General features: G+C 31.2%; 2 protein-coding genes and 3 long non-coding RNA genes across 15 annotated transcripts; 3 read left to right on the top strand and 2 right to left on the bottom strand.

Moving 5' to 3' along the window:
- The first annotated feature begins 1127 nt into the window (after nt 1-1127).
- Nucleotides 1128-4683, top strand: LOC121119892 (solute carrier family 2, facilitated glucose transporter member 6). 3 transcript variants are annotated; one of them, XM_040714716.2, is made up of 10 exons: nt 1128-1245; nt 1950-2049; nt 2108-2249; nt 2309-2479; nt 2531-2698; nt 2756-2973; nt 3038-3178; nt 3864-4049; nt 4105-4317; nt 4418-4683. In XM_040714716.2, exons 2-10 carry the CDS (start codon nt 1978-1980, stop codon nt 4586-4588), a joined length of 1482 nt encoding a protein of 493 aa, XP_040570650.1. In that variant the 5' UTR covers nt 1128-1245; nt 1950-1977; the 3' UTR covers nt 4589-4683. The 3 variants fall into 3 exon arrangements, with proteins under 3 accessions (XP_040570650.1, XP_071744977.1, XP_040570656.1); XM_071888876.1 differs by lacking the exon at nt 1128-1245 and having other exon boundaries at nt 1812-2049; XM_040714722.2 differs by lacking the exon at nt 1128-1245 and having other exon boundaries at nt 1836-2049; nt 2141-2249.
- Nucleotides 4684-5416: 733 nt separating this feature from the next.
- On the top strand, nt 5417-7439 carry LOC121119907 (uncharacterized). Its single transcript, XR_011780335.1, has 7 exons — nt 5417-5526; nt 5585-5755; nt 6038-6193; nt 6311-6450; nt 6508-6693; nt 6772-6984; nt 7047-7439. It is a non-coding gene; the product is annotated as an uncharacterized lncRNA (long non-coding RNA).
- Nucleotides 7440-11643: 4204 nt separating this feature from the next.
- On the bottom strand, nt 11644-14807 carry LOC121119885 (uncharacterized). 3 transcript variants are annotated; one of them, XR_011780329.1, is made up of 4 exons: nt 13376-14807; nt 13235-13291; nt 12319-13176; nt 11644-12168 (listed from the first exon to the last, which is right to left on the bottom strand). It is a non-coding gene; the product is annotated as an uncharacterized lncRNA (long non-coding RNA). The 3 variants fall into 3 exon arrangements; XR_011780328.1 differs by having other exon boundaries at nt 11644-13176; nt 13376-13708; nt 13780-14807; XR_011780327.1 differs by having other exon boundaries at nt 11644-13176.
- Nucleotides 14808-14857: 50 nt separating this feature from the next.
- Nucleotides 14858-19582, bottom strand: LOC121119879 (uncharacterized). Of its 7 annotated transcripts, none has more exons than XR_011780325.1 (5): nt 16994-19183; nt 16386-16508; nt 16067-16237; nt 15266-15355; nt 14858-15088 (listed from the first exon to the last, which is right to left on the bottom strand). It is a non-coding gene; the product is annotated as an uncharacterized lncRNA (long non-coding RNA). The 7 variants fall into 7 exon arrangements; XR_011780321.1 differs by lacking the exon at nt 14858-15088 and adding exons at nt 19242-19330; nt 19462-19582 and having other exon boundaries at nt 15265-16237; nt 16994-19153; XR_011780322.1 differs by having other exon boundaries at nt 15266-16237.
- Nucleotides 19583-19604: 22 nt separating this feature from the next.
- LOC121119859 (trehalose transporter 1-like protein) lies at nt 19605-22780 on the top strand. The gene is made up of 8 exons (XM_040714676.2): nt 19605-19824; nt 20070-20205; nt 20263-20433; nt 20507-20674; nt 21442-21656; nt 21713-21853; nt 21909-22307; nt 22371-22780. Exons 1-8 carry the CDS (start codon nt 19762-19764, stop codon nt 22584-22586), a joined length of 1509 nt encoding a protein of 502 aa, XP_040570610.1. The 5' UTR covers nt 19605-19761; the 3' UTR covers nt 22587-22780.
- Nucleotides 22781-23528: the final 748 nt, after the last annotated feature.

The raw sequence follows: 23528 nt of genomic DNA, 5'->3' as shown, positions 1-23528 counted from the left end.
TTGTGTATCTGCTCTCTTTTATACTAACCCAAAGTATTTAGCACCATAAAATATTTCCATGCAAAAATATGTATAAACAAAAGTATAAATAAAATATTGTAAAAAACCTTCCTATCTAAGTGTAAGTTATCCAAATTAAATTTAGCCCACTATGAACTTTATCAGTTTCTAAGCCACTGTGAATTAAATATAGAAAATAACATATGAGATTATCACCTTGAAGATAATAGAACTCTCCTGGAAGAGAGACAAAGATATTATCTGAACGATATCAGGATCTTTTATAGCTAATCGTACCAAACTGGGTTATCAATCCATTCTTAGAAGTCAGCAGTGAGGAAACAAAGGAGGTTGAGTTACTTTTATAGAAGAACAACAGCTACATTGTATAAGTTTGCCTGCCCGTCATACTTTCTCTTTCTGTCTTAAAATTGGAGACAACGACAATGGATAGTTGAAACTCAATTATTGCAACCTTTTATAACATAGGAAATAACTTTGCAAAGTGAAGAATATATAATTTGATTAGGAGGAGAGGGATCTCGATTTTTTCGAGATATTCAGACAATTAGGACTTTGTGGGATGATGAAAGTAAATGGAATGTCCCACTATGTTTCTGGAGGAGATCACATCTATTTGAGTAAATCACAACAACTTTTTCTCATATCTACCATTATAGTATAAGTATCATGAAGAAGAACTTCTATGTTATCAAATCCAATAATGCCTGCCTGTAACAGAAAAGTAATATAAACATACATTAATAGAAATATACAGTACACACTCTAATGATTATCTAGTAATACGTGTTAATTTATTCCATCAATTATGATTGATTGACTCAAATCACTCTCCTCCTTTCTCCAATAACATTTTCTTCGTTTTGAAGTTATTTCAAAGTTATTAAAAGGTTGCAATAACTGATTTTACACTATCTGCTGTCGTTGTCTCCAATTTTGAGATAGAAAGAGAATGTATGACGGGCGGGCGGGCGGGCAAACGTGTACCCAAAAACTACATTGAGCTAAGTCCAAAGTTCAAGATATCGTAGTAAGATATTTGGCTTCAAAAAAAAAAAAAAAAAGAAGGTAGCTTACCTTTATTAGGTGAGGGGAAATATACTCTATGATATTTTTCCAACATCATATTTGGTAGAACGGAACTTCAGTGTAAATGCCTTGCTTTTTTTCAATCAAATGAAAAGCTTAGAATTACCTAACGCGTGGATCTACGTCTTATATCTAGTAAGTTTAAACCTGATATGGATGAACTTATATTACTATCCTTACACCAAACACACCCATCCCATTATTTTCATTTTGAAAGAAAAACTTTTATATGGTTATGGTTGTAGAGGAGCCAGCCTCAAAAAGTTTGGGAAACCCTCATCTAGACCAAAGATTCCTTTTATAAAACAAATATGTATAAAAAAATTCATTTGTAATATGTGAAACCAATCAAGATCAAATTTGATTGCAAAACCGGTTTAGACGTAACTAAGACCGAATTATTCTATCTGTTAAAAATTATTACTGTCTCAACCCGCTCTAAGATTTCCAGAACATAAACTATCATTATATTATATGTACCTAATTATGCACTGGCATCAATTAAGATTATTATGTTAAATAAGAATTTGAACTATTTAAATTAAAAACTCAAAATGCATAGTCATAAATCCTGAGTCGAAATAGTGTGTGTAATAATAGATGACTAACAAACGTGCTGTTCAATCAAAAATCTTTACCCACTGTCATTATCGAAAATAGTGATAAGTATTTACTCATGAGCTTCTCTATTATTTATTTCCAAAATACATGAGTTAAGATAGTAAGTGTTAAGTATGTTCTTTTCTGAGTAGTTGATTAACTCATTTCTAAATAAGCCTGTTTTTTTTCGATATCGTTCTCCACTTCAACGTGTTACATTCGATATAAAATCCTTTCAGTCTTATTTTGTAATAACGGTGAGAAAGAATGTTTGGTTCTAGAATTGAAGAATTGGAGCACGTAGAGACATGCTTGTTCAAAGGAAAAGTAGGCCGACAAGTAAGTCATAAAATGCAATGTTCATAGTTACAAAAAATAAAACAAATAAATAACATAGATTTGTGTATCATTTATTGCAAATTTAATGCAGTCCATGGAAGGGGTTGTGGTTGCTATGTCATCTATTATGGTTCCACAGTTGATGAACTCAACCGACGAAAATGAGATTTCTCTAACTGAAAGTCAAGCCACTTGGTTTGGTAATGATTATATTTATGATTGTAGATACATAATCTTAGATTATTGATGAAATTTGTAGCTAGTATTTACACTATTGGTTTCTTATCTGGATCATTTATTGGAGCATTTCAAGGGCATTACTTTGGTCAAAGGGTTTCACTTATTTTGGATTCCGTTGTGTCTACCATTGGACTACTTCTTATAGGTTTATCACCATCATATGAACTACTTTTAGTAGGACGACTCCTCAGTAAGTGAAATCGTGGGTGACGATATTTTAGTTAATATGTGCATATATTAGGTGGGCATGCCTCTGCATCCGGAACTGTGACCATTCCCATTTACACGAGTGAAATCAGTCATCCCCTGGTGAGAGGAATCACTGGAAGTTTTCTTCTTACCTTTTATTTTATTGGATATAGCGTCACTACATTCCTTGGGAGCATTTTTCCATGGCGAACAACGATACGTACTTAGAAAAAGTTCATACAAATTCATCGTCCTAAAGTTATTTAATTTATTTCAGTTTCGTTGTCTACTATACCTTTGTTTACGGGTGTGTTTCTATTTATGAGCCCAGACTCGCCAGTTTGGCTTCTTAGGAAAGGGAAAGAAAATAAGGCATTTAAAAGTCTTATGTATTTCCTCGGAGATGAAAGTAAAGTATTAGAAGAGATGAAAAATATTCAAGATAATTTTTTAAAGCAAAAAATTGAGCACCCGAGTCAAACAGTAAAATTTAAGGTGTTGTGTATGACTTTTTGATATTTAAAAAAAATTACCTGCATTTATGTAGTTTTAATTTCAGGATAAGCTCATGGGAAAAGTAAAAAGATTCAAGAGTCCTGAATTTTATAAGCCACTGATTATATGTATACTCTTAACTTCTGTTTTTATTGAATGGAATGGAATTGGAGCGATTTCTGTCTACATGGTCACATTTGTTGAAGTAAGTATGCCCTTTCCAAGCAGTGATTTGACGAAATGTATTAGTCAACAATCGTTTTTAGCATAATGATTACGCAACGTAAATAAATGATTATAAGAATATTCTGTCTCATTAAAAATGAAATAAAGACGAGACTGAAAGTGGCGGAGGTAGAACAAAATGTAATAAAACAAATTGAGACAAAATTAACACTTTTTCTAAGCTCGATAGAATTGAAAAATAATCTTAATTTACATTTACTGATATTTGAATGTTCTTTTGGGTCATTGTATAAGTTTGCCCGCACTTCATACTTTCTCTTTCTATCATCCTTCGAATAATAGGAAACTAACTGTGACAGGTGAAACAAGGCGAAGTCGTAGTCGTAGTCAAATTGGGATGATGGAGGACGTCTGAAAATAATCAAATTAGACCCACAAATTTCCCTCTTATCATATTATTATATTTTATTTCCATGTAAAAAATAGCTCAAAGGACTTGAAATTTTTGTAGATAGTGTTTTATTTATACCTTCTAGTAGGAAAAAACACTATAGGACAATAAAAATACTTTACCCAAAAAAACGGTACTCTCTAATATGCATGTATACTCTAATTCATGGAATATGCAAGGCCTCTGTTTCATAATCTCTATTAATTCCAAATTTGCATTAATCTATTTAAAATCTAAATTTTTATTGTTATAGAGTCTCAAAATCCCAATGGATCCATATCTAATTGCAACTATCTCCTCAATCATCATAACTCTTTGTAGTGTCTTATCAGCCGGAGTTATTGCCAAGTTTCCAAGACGAAAAGTGTATTTATTATCAGGAATAGGTATGGCTATAGGAACATCAATTGTATCTCTGTATCATTACTTATTGGAAAATGTGAGTCCTATTTACCAAGGAATAATGCTCTAGAATCATTTTTTTGGTCGTTTAGAATTATATTAATGAGTGGGGCCTTGAAAATAGTACATCGGTCCGATGGATACCTTTGATTGGCTATCTTATCTTCTCAATTTGTTATTCAACTGGATATATACAAATTTCATACATGGCTCAAGGAGAAATGTTTCCTTCTGATCTAAGATCTTTTGGAAGTGGTCTTGTTGGATTCATTGATGGACTTTCCTTATTTGGGGCTGCCAAGAATGTAAGATTTTACATTTACAACCGTATTCAATGTTTTAAAAAAAGATTTTATATTACAATTTTCAAAATTCATAATCTTACTTTTAAATTTTAATTTTTAGGCACTGTTTATATTGGAAAGCATGGGTGTGCCACTTTATTTTGCTTATTCCACGTTAATTATCCTTATTAGCATTGTCGTTTCGTATTTTTTCCTACCTGAAACCCATGGAAGAAGTCTTACCGAAATTGAGAATAACTTTCGTTGTTCATCTAAGAAAGATGAGCAGTAATAGTCATTTAATAAGTCGCCGTTTATCCAATGTAGCCCTGCTGTATTTAAAAAAAATATATTCATAATTTCATATATATATATATATTCAACTTATATTTCCTAGAATCATTTCAAAATTGCTTATATGAAAGTGAATTGCTCATTATATGTTAATTTATGATGCTACTCTATTAAAAGTGTTGATAGGGATAATCGTAATCGACCATGACAAGATTTCTTCATAGTATATAATATACATAGAAAATAGTGACAGTGTATATACATGGTTCCACCGCTGTTTAACTACGAAATTTGGGAGCCTGCCACAGCTATGCATGGAAAGACAGGAGATTTTGGTGGCTAGTAAGAAATGTTTGACGTTTGTTAAAGTAATGTCATCGATTAACGAAGTCTTTTTTCGACAATCGTGGAAATCCTTGCCCGGATCCATGCTGGACAAGATAATGCTGAGATTGCAAACTTTTAAAGTATGCACAGGTCCTTTTTCTAGAGAGTCAGGAAGAGTCTGATAGAGTTTGGAGGTGATTACGACTCTAATCTATGGCGCACGGCAAAGAAAACGTTGACCAGGTTGTCATAATTTTATTGTTGACTTTGTTAAATATTAGAAACTTTTGATAACTTTATTAACAACACTTTAAATATACGTTGCTCTAACTTAATTGCGGATAGTAAAGTGTTTTATATACTCTTACAATTTAAAAAACAAATATTAATAAATTCGTCGTTGAAAGCTCTTTTGTACTTTTTCTAAATTACTTATTTTATGGAACACCTGTAGCTCATCGACGTTTAATGATGAGTACGATTGCCTATCAATTCAATTCTAAAGAACCTCTTCATTGGTATCCTGTTCATTTTTTGTAGTTACACAGTTACTCAATCCAGTGAATGAAAATGCATTGTCCCTCACACATGACGAAGCTACTTGGTTCGGTAAATCTTATAATTCAATTGCTTAATTTTAGACCTTTAAGAATCTTCATAATTCAAGTTAGCGTGTACTCCATTGGATATCTCTCTGATTCATTCCTTGGAGCATGTCAAGGCAATTACTTTGGTGCAAGAGCATCATTGATCATTGATAGTGTAACATCATCTATTGGATTATTGATGGTTAGATTAGCACCCTCATTTCCCTATCTTTTACTTGGACGCTTATTATGTGAGTAAATATACTTAATTCCAGTGAATGACCAACTGACCAATGGAATATATCTACTAGGTGGTCATGCATCAGACTCAGTATTTGTACCAATGTATACCAGTAAAATAAGTCTTTAAAAAGTCAGAGGTATGACAGAATCTAATTTCTTGCTTATTGTGTATTGTATTTACTATTTTACTCGGATCTTCTTTTCATTGGAGAACTACAATCTGTATTTAACCAATTATGTTTATAACTTCAGCAAACTTAATTGGCTATTATTTTTTTTTTTCGAAATAGTATTATTAATGGCTCTACCAATTATATCTGGAATATTTCTGTTAATGGCTGCCGATTCTCCAGTTTGTTTTTTTCGAAAAGGAAGAAAAGAAGAAGCTCTCAAAAGTCCTTCAAAAGGATATTTTTGAAGTTGAGAAAGAAATTGAATTGATTAAAGTTAGTTTTGTGGATACTCATTGCAATAAATCTGAATCAAAAGGATTTATGGCAATATTTTGTTTTTTAGCTATTTGAGATTCATATAAAAATAACAACAATTGTTATCTTGATTAGGACAAATTTCGAAGGAAATTGAAACGAGTCAAATCTCCTGAATTTAGTAAACCTCTATTTATATGTATTATCCTAACTGCGGTGTTTTAGAATGGAATGGAATTAGAACGGTATCATTTTATATGGTTAACTTCATTGAAGTAAATCAGTCGCCATTAGTTTCCTTAATCACTATTAATTCATATTTCTAATATTAGCGAGTTAAAATTCCTATGGATCCATACTTTGCAGCATCTTCTATTGAAGTTGGTAGATCAATTTTTGGAATAATATCAACTGTATGGATTGGAAAGTTTCCTAAAAGACACGTTATTATGACTTGTATAATTTTAATGATAGCAGGATCGCTAATTATATCCATCTATCACTTTTTATTAACCAATGTAAGTTTCAATCATATAAATGTAACTTTCCTAAGATCATGCATCTTTAAAATTGCTCCTTATTGCTTTTCAAAATAGAATTACTTTGTTCACTTTGGAATGGAAAATAACTCCTTTATCTCTTGGATTCCTGCCGTTGGCTTTTTAATCGTTTCCTTTAGCTACACTTTTGGCTACGCTCAAATATCTTACTTATTTCAAAGTGGAATCATTCCCTCTGATGTAAAATCCTTTGGCTGTGAGATTATTGGGTTTGCTGATGGATGTTCCATGTTTGTTGCTAGTAAAATAGTAAATAATTTCAAATTATTATGTTTATCAAAACTATAATTTTTTAATAATATTTATTTTAGGCTTTGACTTTATTAAATAAGTGTGGTGTTATTTTTTACTTTGCATACTCTACTGGGATATTACTTATCTCTTTCTTTTTTGCACTTTTTGTATTGCCAGAGACAAGTGGAAAGACTTTACAGGAAATTAATTTCGAAAATAAAATGCTATCAAGGTGGTCAAAAGTTGTTATTGAGAAAACCATTGACTTTAAATATTTTTTCGTGATTTTAACATCTTTATCATTGTATTATTACGAAAAATTACAATTTAGTATACTTATATACGTAGTTTACTGCCTTAAATTTGTAATGTATACTTACCATGGCTCAAATCATTAAATTATCAATCTTTGTTAATATTTCAAATCGTAACTGCGTCTACAAAAAATAAAATCAATATCATTTTTACCATAATATATATTTTTTTTTATAAATAACTAAAATGATAATGTTTCTTAACAATAAGACTGCCGACAATTTAGTACAAAAAGTATGAATGAAATAAGTTTAGTAGGTGGTCATGCATTAAGCTTAGGAGAAAATTATTAAAACTTTTCCGAATTTTTTTCTTAAATTAGGAACCATTTTTTAACCTAAGCCATCTACTTTTCCAAAAAAAAATAAATATATATTTTGAAGAAGTCGGACTTGACTCATCCAATTATATAAAACAAAGATGTTTAAATGGTCTTTAATATTTATTAACTTTTGTTTCCATTGGCGATCTCTTCAGAAATAATAATATAACAAAATTATTAAATTACCAAGCTTCCACAAAAAATTAAAACATCAAAATTTAAAGCTAGGAATATTTAAAATAATGCCAATAATATATACGAGTACATTAATAGTAATATAATATCGAAATATTGTCCGTGTACAGGATTGTAACCTCACATAAATGCATTGTTAAATTACACAAAAGATCTTTTTTTGAACTATACTGTTTTACTGCAAATTTAACAAACGTCCAATTCAATATCTATTCATTCCAGTGGGTGGTTTGGACTAAAATTGATTGATCCACCATTTTTCTCGAACCAAAAGTATCTGTATCATACCCACATCGGATCTTATAGGCCGGAGTTGTTGTAACAAATGTTATTTTATATCAGATTTCTTATGTTCTCTCGAATTCAATTCTTCTCCAGTAGCTTCCAAACATGTATCAACATTTCGATCAATTATACAATCTTTCAATCTTCTTTTGGTTTTGCCGCCATATTACTTTGAGCACTTCGTAAAACCGATCACATCAACCAAATGTGTAGAATTGCATGTAATCACATGAGACAGTTCCTGAGTAACAGCTGATGCCGATGATTTGATAATTGAACTGGTTCAACATATTTACAGATGCTATCCATTTTTTGAGCACTTTTTCAAACACCTTCATTGACACTTCCTGATGCCCTACTCGGAGTCTTTGGAAAAACTTTTACACAGCAAAGTATATCCCTTATATTTTATTTTTACTTGTAGGTAATCATAACTGGATTTGGAAACATTCTTGGATCCAGCGTTAATGCTCTTCAATGACGGTGAATTACGGATGGAATTTGCTTAAGCTGCATAAAATAAGTTATGGCAAACACTTTGCAATAATTAGACTTGGATTCCGTTTTCTGGAGTGCTTCATTCCTTCCCATTAGCATTGCTTTCTCAATCGAAACATTAATAGCTTTTTGTGGAGGGGAGATGATATTGAATTTTGACAGGTTTTTTTTGGTACAAATCCGAATGGATTTTCCCGTCTCTTATGTAAACCGATGTTGCCAAAAATATGGTATATTTTGTCACAATGTTGTATGATGCCGTGAACTTTATTGTGGAAGGAATTGAATTCAGTTCTGACATGAAATGTTTGAGTTTTTTTCTCTGTTCCAGTCCTAATTCCAAACAAATCATGGATGCATCTACGTAGAAAATTGGAAACATTTTTATTCGAAGATTGTACTGTCATCTGTTTGATGATTGGGTTTATATTGCCGATGAAAAATATTGGCAAACAGTGGTGCCAATTTGGTTCCTAATGCAGTGCTCCAAAACTGGATGAAGAGTCTGGAATCAAATTCAAATATGTTCAGACAGAGAATAAGAGTGAACAATAATATAAGAAACGATATTTGAATTGATTTGTTGGGTCGAGTTTCAAGAGCTTATTAAATGTGTCGATTCCCTCGATAATTTAATAATAGGCACTAGTGTCATAGTAAAACCTTTTTTTTTTTTGTTGGAAAAGTAAATAACATAAGTTAAAAAATATTTCATAATTGTACAAAAACATTAAATAAAAGTTGGAACAGTTCTGAAAAATATTTAGAGGTAGCTCAACGTCCCTAAAGTTTTAAAAATTTATATTTTATAAAAAAAAGCTTAGTATTTGCTTAAAAACTGTCCATGTATCTCAGATTAAAGCTTTTTTTTGTAAAAATAATAAAATTAGTTACTAAATTTACAATAAAATATATCTCATAATTATTTCCCAAAAAATAATATATATATGATCAAAATAACGTCAATTGTAGTTGATTAAAATTTACCTTATGAACCCTTTTTTAAATTATTTAGCATATTGCAACCCAAGTATTGGAATAATAAGGTAAAAAAATTTGCAATTACGTTAAGTTCACATTAAATTCAACAACACAAATGAAATTTTAAATAACCAAGACCTTAGTTAGCATTTAATGACCTTTTTATGGAAATTGACAATTTTAATTCAATTTTAACAGATAATACCTGGAATAAAAATCTCGGTCATGTAGTCGAAGAGAATACCTACAAGAAATATGACATTCGGATAAATTTTTGCTCTTTTTCACCCAGTACTTATGTAAATATATCTTCGAATGCCCCTTTAAAAATTTATTTGCATGTAAAACGAAATTTATCCACTCTTTGTTTTCGTAGCAGTTGACATTTATAATGGTCAAAACGTAAAAAATTTCCTATTCATCCACCAATTCATTTATCACATATAAAAAAAATTTATATGTCACTTGTGGAATCATCTAAGGGTCATTTGTCACTCCCTACTAGAGGTGAAAAAAGGTGACTTATTTACAAGTCTCTTGTTTTTTATGCTCAAGTCGAAACCAAGTCTCATGTAAATTGAGACAAGTTCAAAGATAAGTCATAAGTTACTCTTAATATATCTAATCTTAAAATTTAAAGCTACTTAATATAAAAATCTACAGTTTAATTATAGGTTCTTGCTTTGAAAAAATTGGCTTCACAGTAGGATCAAAAATACCTATTTAAAATTATTTTCAGAGGATTTTAGTTGATTGGAAATTTTTAATTCAAGTATTTATTCATTTATTTTTTATTTGCAAATGCAAGGTTGTTTCTCTTAATATGAAATATTTGTCCAGAGAATATTTTAACTTCTTTGTATAATTTTTTTCAATCATCCCTTGAATCATGTTTCATCTTCAGTTCATCTCCCACACAGTGTGTCCCCTTGCTCCTGTTCCCTTGACAATTCGGTGACGAGTCTACAATACAACCAACGTTTTCAGGGCTATTTATCTACACATCAAGTGGCGACAAGTATACAATCTAATTATAGTAATTCATCAATACACAGCAAAGTTGATGACATTAGCCAGTCTGACGCTAAGAAACTTAAAGAGGGATGGATGGGAGGAGAATACCACAAATAAAAAAATCAGAGCTTATAAAGCTTATAAAACTTTATCACCCGTTTAAAAAAACGACGTGTTTGTATGTTTAATTGCAATAGCTGTGAGGTAGTTGTATGAGGATGAAATGATACTTGGTACGCTTTAATAAAATACGTTGTTAAATAAGCTTCGTCGTTCAATGTTCGAGAAAGCTCTTTGGAAACTGGATAAATTATTGTGTTTGAGTCGTTCAATAGAAAATATAATATCCACCACGGGGAAAAATGATTTGGAGTCGTTGTCTGAGTACTATGGTGCAAAAGGTTTTCGTCTAATAAATAAATATTAGACATCTCTGCGGGTCGATACATCCTTTTGAACGAGGTACTTGTCCGGCATTAGGAAAGGTCTTTTCGAAAATGTAAAAAGCATCTATTTTGGATTTTGTAGTTACAAGCACATTCCATCTACTGTTTCTACGATATTCAAGCTGTCAAAAGAGCATAAATGGAATGATCGAGTCTATATTTCGTTGGTCGTATGTGGGAAATGAGTAAAATTTATTTGAGTCTCAGGCGCTAACCCTAACCTTATCCTAGATTACATTGTTTTGAGTGAACCTTTTCTCAAACATCATTCTTATGTAGAGATTTTGTTTGGTAGGAAAGTTCCTCAAATAGATTTGGCGTATCTCCATGGAGATCAGTGGTTTGAATTAAAATTTATCTATACTAATAATGCTCAACCTTTCTTAAGACTTTTGTTTTTGTTTAGATCTAAATCTTGTAAGACTAAACAATTCGCCTCTGTGCTAATTTTACTCAGACTGTCTCTCCTATAACTGTATCATTTGCCTCACCCGGAGGAGTTATTCATTTTTTTTGCCTGGAGATTGTTATTTCTCCAAATTTGACCTCACACAATGTTATGAATAGTATATTTTGGTTAAAAACTACTAAAAAGTTACGAGTAATTAATATCACATGAAACTTATTTATTTTTTATTTTATTGGTTTCGACTAGTGGCTAAAAAAAAACAAATATTGTCGACTCATGATAAAATATAATAAAACATTATGATAAAATGAAATTGTATAATGTGGTGTGGAATTAAAGTAGATGTTGATTATTTTTTAAAAGTCTCTTAAAACGGCAAAGTGAAGACGTTCTTCTCACTTCTTCGGAGAGGTTGTTCCATATCTGCATAGTTCGATTAAAAAAAAACTATGTTGAAGGCAATTAGTATTTACCGATGGCTGAACGAAGTAAAAATCGGAAGACAACCTAGTGTTGTACACCGTATTGCATACTTTGGGCTTGATATTACAATGAGTCATTCCATTAATAACTTTAAACATCGTAACCACATCCTGAAGTTTCCTCCGCTTTTGAAGCGACAACAGCCCGACTAGATGTAAACCAACCTCATAGTATATATCGCTGCATACCATCTTAATAAAGCGTTTCTGTACATTTTCAAGAGCTCTGATTTATTTTCTATACATTGGATTCTACAAGTGAGAAGCGTAGTTTAAAATAGGCATAACATAAAGCTTCTTCATCAGCTTCATATTACTGGTTTTAAAACTCTTTTTAACAAACTCAAGACTAAGACATTGAGTGTTTTGTTTATGCATGTATGATGTGTCAAAAACACATACCTGCTCTACCATTAGAATTAGTCCTCTTCTTCCCGACAAGTAAATGGAATCATATTCACATGGACTGTGCCAAGGTCTATAGGAAGGAAGTCCTGATTATACTGCACGGAAATGGATGGATGCAGTGAGCATGTCTAATACTAACATGTTTGCCACTCTAGAACATATGTTTGCGTAGTTTTCCAAAATTTCTTTAAAAAAGGGTCTTCAATTCTCCAGTAACTTATTTTTTGGGTGTTTGTGTGTTGGGGGGGGTATCTCTTTCATATCCCCCACCGTACTATCCTTAATCAAATGGCTTGGCAGAACAGGCTGTTCGGTCTGTCAAGGATAGGGCGAAGAAAGAACTTGATCTTTCTCTCAATGAGTCTTTGTTCTAATGGTTTGTAAAAAATCTACAGTGCAATTGTTGTTTTTGTAGTTTCATAGGATGAGGCTGGACGGAATATTGTCTGACTAACCTGTAAAGCGAAAAGAAAAATTTACAAAGGAAATAGAGATGTGGTAACTTAGCTGGGAAATAAGATTCCGAAAGGGCTCTTGGATATTATTTTCTTTGAAATTGGGTCGACGTGATACAATATTGGAAAGTAAGCATCATGGGACTCAACTACATTCTCAATGGTCGAGTTGATTAAAAAAGGGGTGGATAGTGTTATAAATGTAAGTAGAACTGATTATTTTTACGTGCAAAGTAGTTTGTTTTGATGTTAATCATTTGCAACTTATAATATTGTAACTCTTTAACTGCGTATATCTTAGTATATTTATTTCCTTTCATTCCTTCCCCAGTTCAAATTCTTCTCGTTGCGTCTCCGTGCTTCTGCAAACTTGACAATTCATCGACGAGTATACAATCTAATAATCGTTATTAAGGTATTTTCAAATACACAAAAATTTTGTATAAGAATATTACTGGCTTGTTGATAATAATTTTATTGCTTTTATTGAAGGCCGATTAGATCCTTACAGACTGTAGGGAAACATAAATTATAATATATGATCTATAAAACATAATTTTCCAACGTTTTGATGTCCAAATTTATTCCATTCATACTTTTTTTTGAAGCAGTGTTTCTGACATGGATTATGTCATACATTTTTGTAGATTTTAATAAAAAACGAAGGCATTGAGTTCCAAGCTAATGTAGTACGTCTGGATAGTAGAATGCCACTCCCGGGAGTCGAATTATTTGTTAACGGTTCCATATCAGCACAAATTTTCTATAATTGGAATAAGATGCTGCTTAGAAAAGTTTCTGCTAGTCACATCTATTTAGCATCTTTGACGGTTACTTACTAATATTTCAGCCATTTTGGACGTGCAGTTGTTATGTAACAGTTGTTTATGGGAGTGATTTTGTGAAAATGGACAAAATCGAGTATCGAGCTGTTATTAAATATTTGTTATCGAAATTCTAACCTATAACTAAGATACTACCCTCAGTTGAAACATATTACCTGCGTGGTGCATGAGCTCTATAACGTTGCTGAACTTGCTCGTAAAGAGTTTCCTAGAACAAATGAATTAATATCCGAAATCAAAAAAATATTTTTGAACGCTGGACTAAGAAAACGTTTCGCAATTATTCAACATCCTGCTCAATTACAATTTTAAGCTTTGTGATGGACATAACAGAATTTAAAGAAAATGGGACCCAAGAGTTTCATGCATAAAGATAACAGCCTACACACTACTGGTAATAATGAAGAGACTGAAAGATGTATGGGTAAGACTAGCGAAAAATGTATTATTTCTTTTTTTAAATATACTTAAAAAAAAGATATATAATATTAGAAAGAAATTAAGAGTACAAATGTCTAGTTCATTCAAACCTCATTTTATTCTTTGTTCTTCTTATATGAAGATTGATTCAAGTAGACGTACTTATCTTTAAACAGATTAAGAAGTAGGAAAAAATTGATAAAGCGGTCCTTTCTTTATCATATTTTTCGTAGCATTTTTTATACTAAGAATTATTCTTAATTGAAGAAGATTGATTCCACAACTTACCTCTATCTTTAGACAATTTCACAAAATGATTACTTGACACAATCAATTTTATATGTTTTTACTGCTCAGAACTATTGTATCCATGTAATTCAGATTATTTATCTAAGAGATAGGTAGAAGCTAAGACTTTTTAAAAGAAGGAACTATTCAAAAATGGGTAAAGAAGGTAACTGTGTTAAGAAAAAACGAAGTTTCGCGATTAGAAAATGAAAAAAGGTTGTTGCTTGTGCTCTCCCTTCTTTTTTGTCATTATTTAATGGATCGTCATGGAGTTAACACATCCTTCTGAAGTAAGCATTCTCACCTATATTTGGTATTAATATTTTTAAAATGCATAATAAAATGAGTGGTGGTTGGAAAGAATGCTAGGGGAAAAAAAGAAAAAGTGACACAGTGGAAAAAATGGAAAAATTCTTTGAAACTCATATTAGTACATATCACCGCTATAATATACATATATTAAGATAAAAGAAAAAAAAACAAAAAAAAGAAACGACACCAAATCAATTATAATTATTCATGGATTATTCATACTTGACAAGACTCATGCCTTACGAACAAGCATTAGTATAATATATTGAGAAATATAAAAGCAACTGACATTTTCAAGTAGCTGAAACCTTCCCATATAGTTGGTATAGATATTATGGTAATGTTTGTTCCTTAATCTATCAGTTTTGTCCAATTTAAATAATCTATTACATTTTTTATTCCTTCCATTTTTTCCTTAGCCTTGTTTTCCTCTGCTATTTTTTCCTAAAATAAAATAAATAAATACATATTAATTCAAATATAATTATAATATTTTGCAACCACTAAAGCTATTTATATATATATAGAAGATTCTCCTCTTTATAGTAGTAATTCATTTTCTCCCACCAAAAACCATATAATAGGTAGCTGATATTAACAAGTGTCTTAATTCAGTAATACCATATGTCTTGCTCACGCCTTCTCCGCACACTTTAAAATGCATATTGTTCACTTCAATTCCATGTGAATAGGTTCGATTCTCGCTCACTCCTAGATAATAAAATATGTTAGGAATAGATAGGGACTTTAAAGACAATTCCTAAGTCAGATGAAGTAATTGTAATACAATATTATTTACTTATACTTAGTCAGTGCAACAGCATTTGACCTATTAAAGGAAAATATAAAAACTTTGCACACTCTACTGGTATTCCACTTCTTACAAATATTAATTACACTTTCAATTTCTTTTTATATTACCAGTGACGAGTAAAAGACTTTAATAAAAATTGTAAATTAATTTCAAAAATTAAATGCTACGAGGGTAACACAGTTACGTTTGACAAAACCATTCATTTGAAATACTTGATTTTAACATTCTTTGACTACATTTCATATACTTAAATTTATGATTTTGTGTACTTATATAGGTAATTTGCTGCCTTACATACATATGTAATATATTAACCTTGCTCAAATGATTCTATTCCTAAGTTATGTTAATATTTCGAATTGTTTCTGCGTATAGAAAACAAACAATTGAAATCAATTTACTTTATCAATGTCTATTTTCCTATTTGTATAAAATTTACCTAAAGGAAAGATATGCTTAAAATAATGTGGACAACCGTTTAATATAAAAAGAAAGGCCCTCTCTGCCCGTTTTTATCACACCAGGAGCTATTTTGTTACGAAAAAAAGCTTTATGTTTTAATTAAAAAAATATATTTTTTCTATAGACACTTAAAACAATCGTCCTACATTTTTTTCATTCGACTATCAAGTTTAGTCGACAAACTGTACTGTTATGAAAAATGTTTGGAATTTCGTATCGCAGGATATTTTTTATTTTCCATTTTATTCTTCTAAACAAGAAAATAATCATCAAACTTCCGAATAAAGTTCTTCATAAACGTGTTTTGATTTGAAAATCTGTAAAATGTCGAAAAAAATGAAATTTTTATGTTATTTCATTAAAATTTTAGATTTGGATAAAGTTACAGACGATATTAATGTTATTAAGTATTATAGATAAAATCTATTACTTAAAAAAATATTTTATACTTTTTCTCTAGCTTACCTCATGGTTTGAGTATTTTGGTTCGAAACATTCTGCCTATTAATGAATATTCTCTTTTGGTACTGCCTATTATTCCCATTTATTTTGATATTTCTCTTCATTTTTACAACTCCCATCTTTAACCTTTTATAACAAAAAAAAAAAAAAAAATCAATATAGGTTAAGTTATGCATCGTTCGACGTTTCAAATTGTCAGGGACTTAACAGTTAAGTCACAACAATTATTTATTACTTCAACCAAGGATATCAAAAGAGATTGTTATGTATTCTTTAGACATTTCTAAATAATCGAATTGATTGATGTTATAGTTTTTTGAGAAACAAAAGTTTAAAGTTTGAGGTTCTAATTATGTGTAGATAAAATGAAACACTTTTATTTTTTATGGTGTGTGATAATATGAATATATTTCGTCTCCATTTAGTTAAATTAGAACAAAATTGCTATGTTCGAGTTCAATAGGAGTTTTGACATTAGTTTTTTATTTATTTGCTGCATTTTTGTCATATTATTTACGAAATAATCGCTGTCTGATAATATGAACCAAATAATTGGCAAATATTTAATATCGGGCATTGTTTTAAATTGAATAAAATAACAAATAGCTCACTAAATAGGCTAGATACCGTAGAGAAAATCATTCAAGTAGCTTTTGATCAGGATAAAGAATTGGAGGAACAGACGTACGATACATTCAACACCACCATCAATCCTATCAATAATTAATAAGAGGGCCCACATTTATATCCGTGAATCCAACTTCAGTCTTGAAAAGGAATATAACGGATGCACTTCAGCAAGATAATGCCATTTATTCCATGGATAACTCCAATACATATTTAATTGACGTTTAAATCTCTCTTCAAATTAAAAATATCCAAGTATCGTTTAGAGTCTATCAGATATGCGAAGACGGCCGAAGAATTTTAAGCCTATATGATGGTCCACCTCTACGAATGGTTTATTACCTAAACGAACTGATTAATCAATTAAGAACTCAAATTAATTCCTTTATGAATTGTATACTATAATATTAGATTAATTGGTTAATAGAACAATATTTAATAATTGAATCAACGAAAAACTGAATTTAGCAATAACAGATTTGCAAATTATAATTTATTAGTTCCTGAATCCTGTAGGAGCTCAACGCCGTTTGTATTCTTAAATACATTAGATTTATCGATAGTCCATTGACTTCATTGATAAATCGAACCAGATCGAACATGTATCTTTTAAGTTAGTGAACTACAAAGAGGATAACTTGGATTTTGTAGAACGGTAATGCATAGATGTCTAAAGGAGATAGTGGTGTAGTAATTAATTATATTATTGATAATTGAATTCAAAGAATGTAAAAGGCTAGAACATCAACATCATCTATAGTTAATAAATGAAGTTTTTAAAGTTGGAGACAATTCCTTTTGATAATACATCCAACATATCATCATTATAATATAAATTTGGATATCGAAGAGTCTCAATAAAATAAAGGATCGTATTGGAAATAACGATTAAATTTTCTAGAGTTGACGATATTAGCAAACAAGAGAGGAGAATTATATCACATCTTTGCAAAGTTAATCATTTCCCGAGGTTCTATGAGTTGAAGTGAAGCGTCTTGGACTCCAAAAGACTCCATACATACTTGGCTAGAATTATAATCCCAGAGAAGAACTACGCACCATATGATTAATTTTATTAAAATTTATTTGTCATCAATATTTTTTTGACTACTAGGGCGCGCTGAAGATGCCATGGATGATTTCATAACTGATTAATCAACCTCCATGAATCTATTTTTTTTATTAAATCTGGAATGGAATTTAGAGATTGTATGCAATGAATGTTGCTCTTTATCGGGGTAGCGGTTCAAACAGTTTCAATTCATGAACTTCTAGAAGCGGAACCGACAAAGTCGAACCGAGACTGCAATATTTAGCTTATCAGTCTTGGTTCTTTTGCTTTTGTTCTTATATAGAATATATCAAGAAAATACAATATATATAATAAAAAATATCTGTATCTTTAGTCAATAAGTAAACTTTCTGAGTTTTTTTGTGTGCAATCCTAGCGTTTTCCAATGATTTTTACATTTCCAGGGTCATACAGTTCTATTTGAGTTCCAAAAAGCTAAAGGCATTTTATGGTTTTTTTTAAGCACCAGACTTTGTAAATAAAAGGGGGAAGAAGTGGGGTATATTATGGATCCAGATCTACTATTAAGCTTGTCGTAGTTCTAAAATCGCTATAATATTTCTTAAGCTAGGGTTTCCCAAACTTTACTATACCAAGGCCCCCTACTTTAAAAGATTGTTAGCTGAGGCCCACTTTATACGAAACGTGTATATTATGTATATGTAATCTGAATGCAATTATCAATTCTCAATCTTCCTGGACCCCCCTCCTTCTCGGCCCACTTTGAGAATATTGTCTTAAGCAACCTTAGTTTTTGGGGCCCCTGCTGGAACTTGGGGTACTCTGCGTATAAGATAGCTGCAGCCCTATTTGTATCTGATATAATTTCCTTGGCCAATTTTTTTTAGCGATGCCCCTTGTTTTAAGTGCCTGTTAAAAACCGAGCCTGTATAAAAAAAGACATATATAACTGCTGAACCAGAACTGGGCAAACCTTGTATGCAACGCAAGGAAAAATGATGAAGGTAATCTTGTAGTCATGGAAATTATTCAAGTTAACAATCCCCATTGGCAAATTTGTTTCATGGCTTTGGCCTGTAGGAACATTTTGCTTGGAGTAAGGGGACAGTTCCTAAATTTGAAATCAGTCTTATAAGTCCTTGTTGGACTCATATTGGGATTGAAGGTTGACATCGTCTATATTCATGTTAGATACAGACTGAGACTTGTGTGTATTTCCTTCCATTCCCAGCTCCTTGCAGCAGCACAACAGCTAAGCTGCTCTTCTTGCAAAGATTTTTCAAATTATCTAGAATTAACCATCATGTTTAACATATCATTTAACAGGACATTTAATTTACAGCTGTAACTATTAACAAGTAATTTTTAGTAATTACGTCTCTGAGTTTGACTTTGAAAAATTCATCTTGTTTAATTTACCTGATGATTTTGACTTGTTATTCATCGTCACGACTATTCTTGAGTAATTTGAAATACATATAACACCGTGATGTTGAATATCATATTGAATGATAGCTAATTATATATGTTTAAATTTTCTCTGCAATATGGGCAGACTTAGTAAATGCAGCTATGCCTATCTAAAAGAGTGTAAGGAAGAGAGAGAGAGAGACGAAATGAAGAGAGAATAAAAGTAAAAGAAATTATTAGACTTTTTGACAAAAAAACATTTTTGTTATTCGAAACGCTTCATAGTAAGCACAATAGAAAGGAATAGCAATGCCGGATGATGCAATGCTTTCTGTAGGCTCCGTTCATGGTAGAGGAAATGTTTACAAACAAGTAAGAAAGAGTTAGTAACATAAAAGTAACAGTCTATTTTTCATGCATTTTCACTAATTTATGTTTTTCTTCCTTGCTTTTAAACTCATACTTGCTATAAGTTTTCCTTACATTATTTTTAAACATGACATATATAGAAAGCAAACTACAAAAAAGGGTTTTAATGGACTTTGTGACTTTTAAGGACAGACTATTCTCATTTAAAGAAACTAGTAGTAACTATAATCATTCTATGGTTTATCTAGATCTATTGTTCTGGAGTTGCAAGTCTTCTTCAGCTGATGCAGGGATGTGTTATTCCTATATCATCCATCATTCTACCACAAATTCAGAGTTCAAACAGTGAGTTTTCCATCACAAAGGATCAAGGATCATGGTTTGGTAGGGTTTAAGTAAATGAGTATATTGATTTTCAATTTTCTGTCTCCAATGTTTTAGCGAGTTTTTTATGCCTTGGTTTTTTGACTGGTGCAGTCGTAGGATGGATTCAGAGTGAATATTTTGGAAGGAAAAAGTCACTCATGATTGATGGATTTATTGCTACTGGAGGGATTCTCATCATTTCCTTCACTCGTTCCTATCCACTCTTAATTTTTGCTAGATTTTTATGTATGAATATTTGAGCCATTAATGGTATAGTCTTAAATTTTTATCATAAATCATTCTTTTTCCCGCAATGCAGGCGGGCATGCTTCTGGTTCTGGCACAGTCTCTATTCCTATCTATTGCAGCGAAGTGAGTCATCCAGAGATACGTGGAGTCACTGCGAGTTTCATTGCCACATTCTATTATTTAGGATACTCTATTACCACAGTTCTTGGAGCATCTCTTCCTTGGAGACTGGCTACAGGTAATGAGACAATTTTGAAAAATAAAACCAAATTAACAATAAGTGTTTTTTTTTTAAGATCAAGCTTATTCAATTGATACAAAAATACTATTTTGTATTTTTATATTTTTTTATTGAATGAGTTTTCATATAGAAACGGCATTTAAATAATGCAAGGAATATCTTATATAATGAACGAAAACTCTTCTTCTCCTTTACTTTTTTTTTTTGACCAACTAAAGTCTCTTTTTCCATCCAATTATTAGTAAAATAGAATAGAATTGAAAGATATCATGAAACAAAATGAATCATGTAATTCCTTTTTAAGGAACTATATTAGTGAAATATGATATTATACACTCTGAGATTTATAAAAATGCTTCTTTTTGCCTTACATTTATATTTTATTATACTCCTAAAACATTCAATCTGATTATATGCAATTGATTATTTGTCTAAATAATGACCTCTTAGGATTTGTTTGTATATTTAACCATTTTTAATAGAGATTTCGTGAATATGTATAACAGCTTTCCTTTAAAAATTGTTATTTAGCTTTTCTTTTTTCACTTTTAAATAACATTTAAATTTTTTACTCTGTTCACTAACTGTGTTATAAAAAGTACGATCCCGAACGGAGGGTTAAGGCCTCTATTGCACGACTGTTTTTGTTCAATTCATTCAATGGCTCATAGGTCATAGTTATCATAGTTTTTCCAAAGGGGCTAAAGAAGTGAAATCCTATATTCAGAGTTTTCCTTCAATAATGATTAATTTATATTATTTAGCCTTGGTTGCAATTTTTCCAACTGTATCCGTCATTCTACTATGCTTTTGCCCAGAGTCTCCAGTTTGGTTACTTCGTAAAGGCAAGGACGTTGAGGCAATGAAGAGTTTATTATTCTTCAGAGGGAGTGAATCAGCTGCAGAAGAAGAAAAACAAACAATTATGGCTAGTTTACTTTGGCAGAATAAAGATAACCAAGCATGTGGAACTCGATCCGTTAGTCATTCACCTACATAATGCGATTTCATTGAAAGTCATTTGACTATTTTCAGGCTAAAATCCAACAATGCATCAAAAGAATTCAGAGTCCGTCCTTTTGGAAACCATTTCTCATAATATTTTTTATGCTTGTGGTACTTACGGAATGGTCTGGATTACCTTTAATTGCATTCTATATGATTGATATCCTTGGAGTAAGTGGATCATTTTGTAAAAATGAATTTTTAAATTATTCTTTATCCATAACAGCAAGTTGGACTTCCCTGTGATCCCTATAAGTTTGCTTCCTTCTTAGCTATTGCCCGATTAATTATTAGTAAGGTTTCTCTCGCATTTTTATACAAATGTCGAAAAAGACCATTATATTTCACATCTATTTCCTTCATGATACTCGGAAATATAATAATTTCAACTTATGACTACCTACATAAAAATGGCTACTTTGAGGAATGGGGAATAAGCCACATAGAAATTATTAAATGGATTCCAGCATTTGGACTAGCGATGCTTTATTGTTCTGCCAGTGCCGGCTATGTCCAAATTACGTATAGTATTCAGGGAGAGCTCTTTCCGTCTGATACAAGAGCATTAGGTGGAGGAGCTATCGGAATCTGTGATGGAATTTCTTTATTCTTATCTACTAAAGCTGTAGGTTTTTACTATTTTTATGCTATACACTGAATAATTTTTTTAATCAATATTTTCATAAAGGGACCGTCAATCCTTGAAATTTTGGATATATCTGCTTTTTTTGCACTGAACGCCTTTGTTCTTTTATCATGTCTCATTTTCACTTTCTTTTTCTTACCCGAGACTTATGGTTTACATCTTGAGGAAATTGAAAGTATTTTCTTAGGCAAAGACGATACGAAAAAGAATGAAATTAAAGGAGAAAATGAAAAACAAGAAAAAATTATGGTACCCTGAATGACCATCTACAAATGTCTTCTCTAGTCAACTATTGAAGCAATAAATACATATATAAATATTTAGATTTATAGTTGTTTGTTGCTGTTAAATATTTTATGTAAAAGTATTTAAGTGTTGAAGAGTAAAAAATATATAAATAGTAATGTTTTTTTAAGACATGTGCTAAAAAGTCCTGGGCTTCACAAAGAAAACTTTTTTTTCTGTTTAAAATTGGCCGTTTTTAAATGATTATTATTTAGATTTTATTTTTTTATTTGCTTTATGGGAGTGAAGTCTCCAGAACACTCTTAAAAACATTGTTGAGGTTGAACGGTATTTTTCCCCATCAACATGCAGTGTACAGGATCGTTTAGGTAAATCCAGACCGAACAATTAGAAAAAAATTTAACTCAGTTATTTCAATTTTAATGTGAGAGATGGAGCCTTAGTTTTACGTTAGTTATCAGAACTTGTAAATAAAATTTCAAACCTCTACTTGCTTCCCTTATTGATCAGAATACAGTTAAAGGTAGTTCTAATTTACTTGAACGACCATATAAAATTATAACACGAAATTGTTTTTGATGATCCACTGTTTTGGAAATAAAAAAAGTAGCGTCACACTTAGCACAATAACTATTTATTCCACCATTTTGGAAAATGTCTTTGACTTTTCAAAGATAGTGTAATAAATAATGTGCCAGTTGACATCCTCGCCAGACGAGACAATATTCAGGTTGCAAACTTCCTCAACCTTAAAGGAAAGGTCCTTTATCTATAGAGTCAGGAAGGAACCAGAAGAGTATGGAGGTAAATATGACTCTGTTCTATCTACTCTGCAAAGTGAACGTTGACCTGGCTATCAAATTTTGTTTTTTACTTTGTTGGAGCCAGTGCTTCGTCTCCAAATTCACCAGATCTCAACCCCATGGACTTATTTGTATGGGTGTGCACTTGAGC

Source organism: Lepeophtheirus salmonis, chromosome 1 (genome assembly GCF_016086655.4).
Source record: "Lepeophtheirus salmonis chromosome 1, UVic_Lsal_1.4, whole genome shotgun sequence".
Classification (NCBI taxonomy): Eukaryota; Metazoa; Arthropoda; class Copepoda; order Siphonostomatoida; family Caligidae; genus Lepeophtheirus; species Lepeophtheirus salmonis.
Note: the sequence above shows the minus strand (reverse complement) of the source record. Positions and strands in the feature narration are given on the sequence as shown.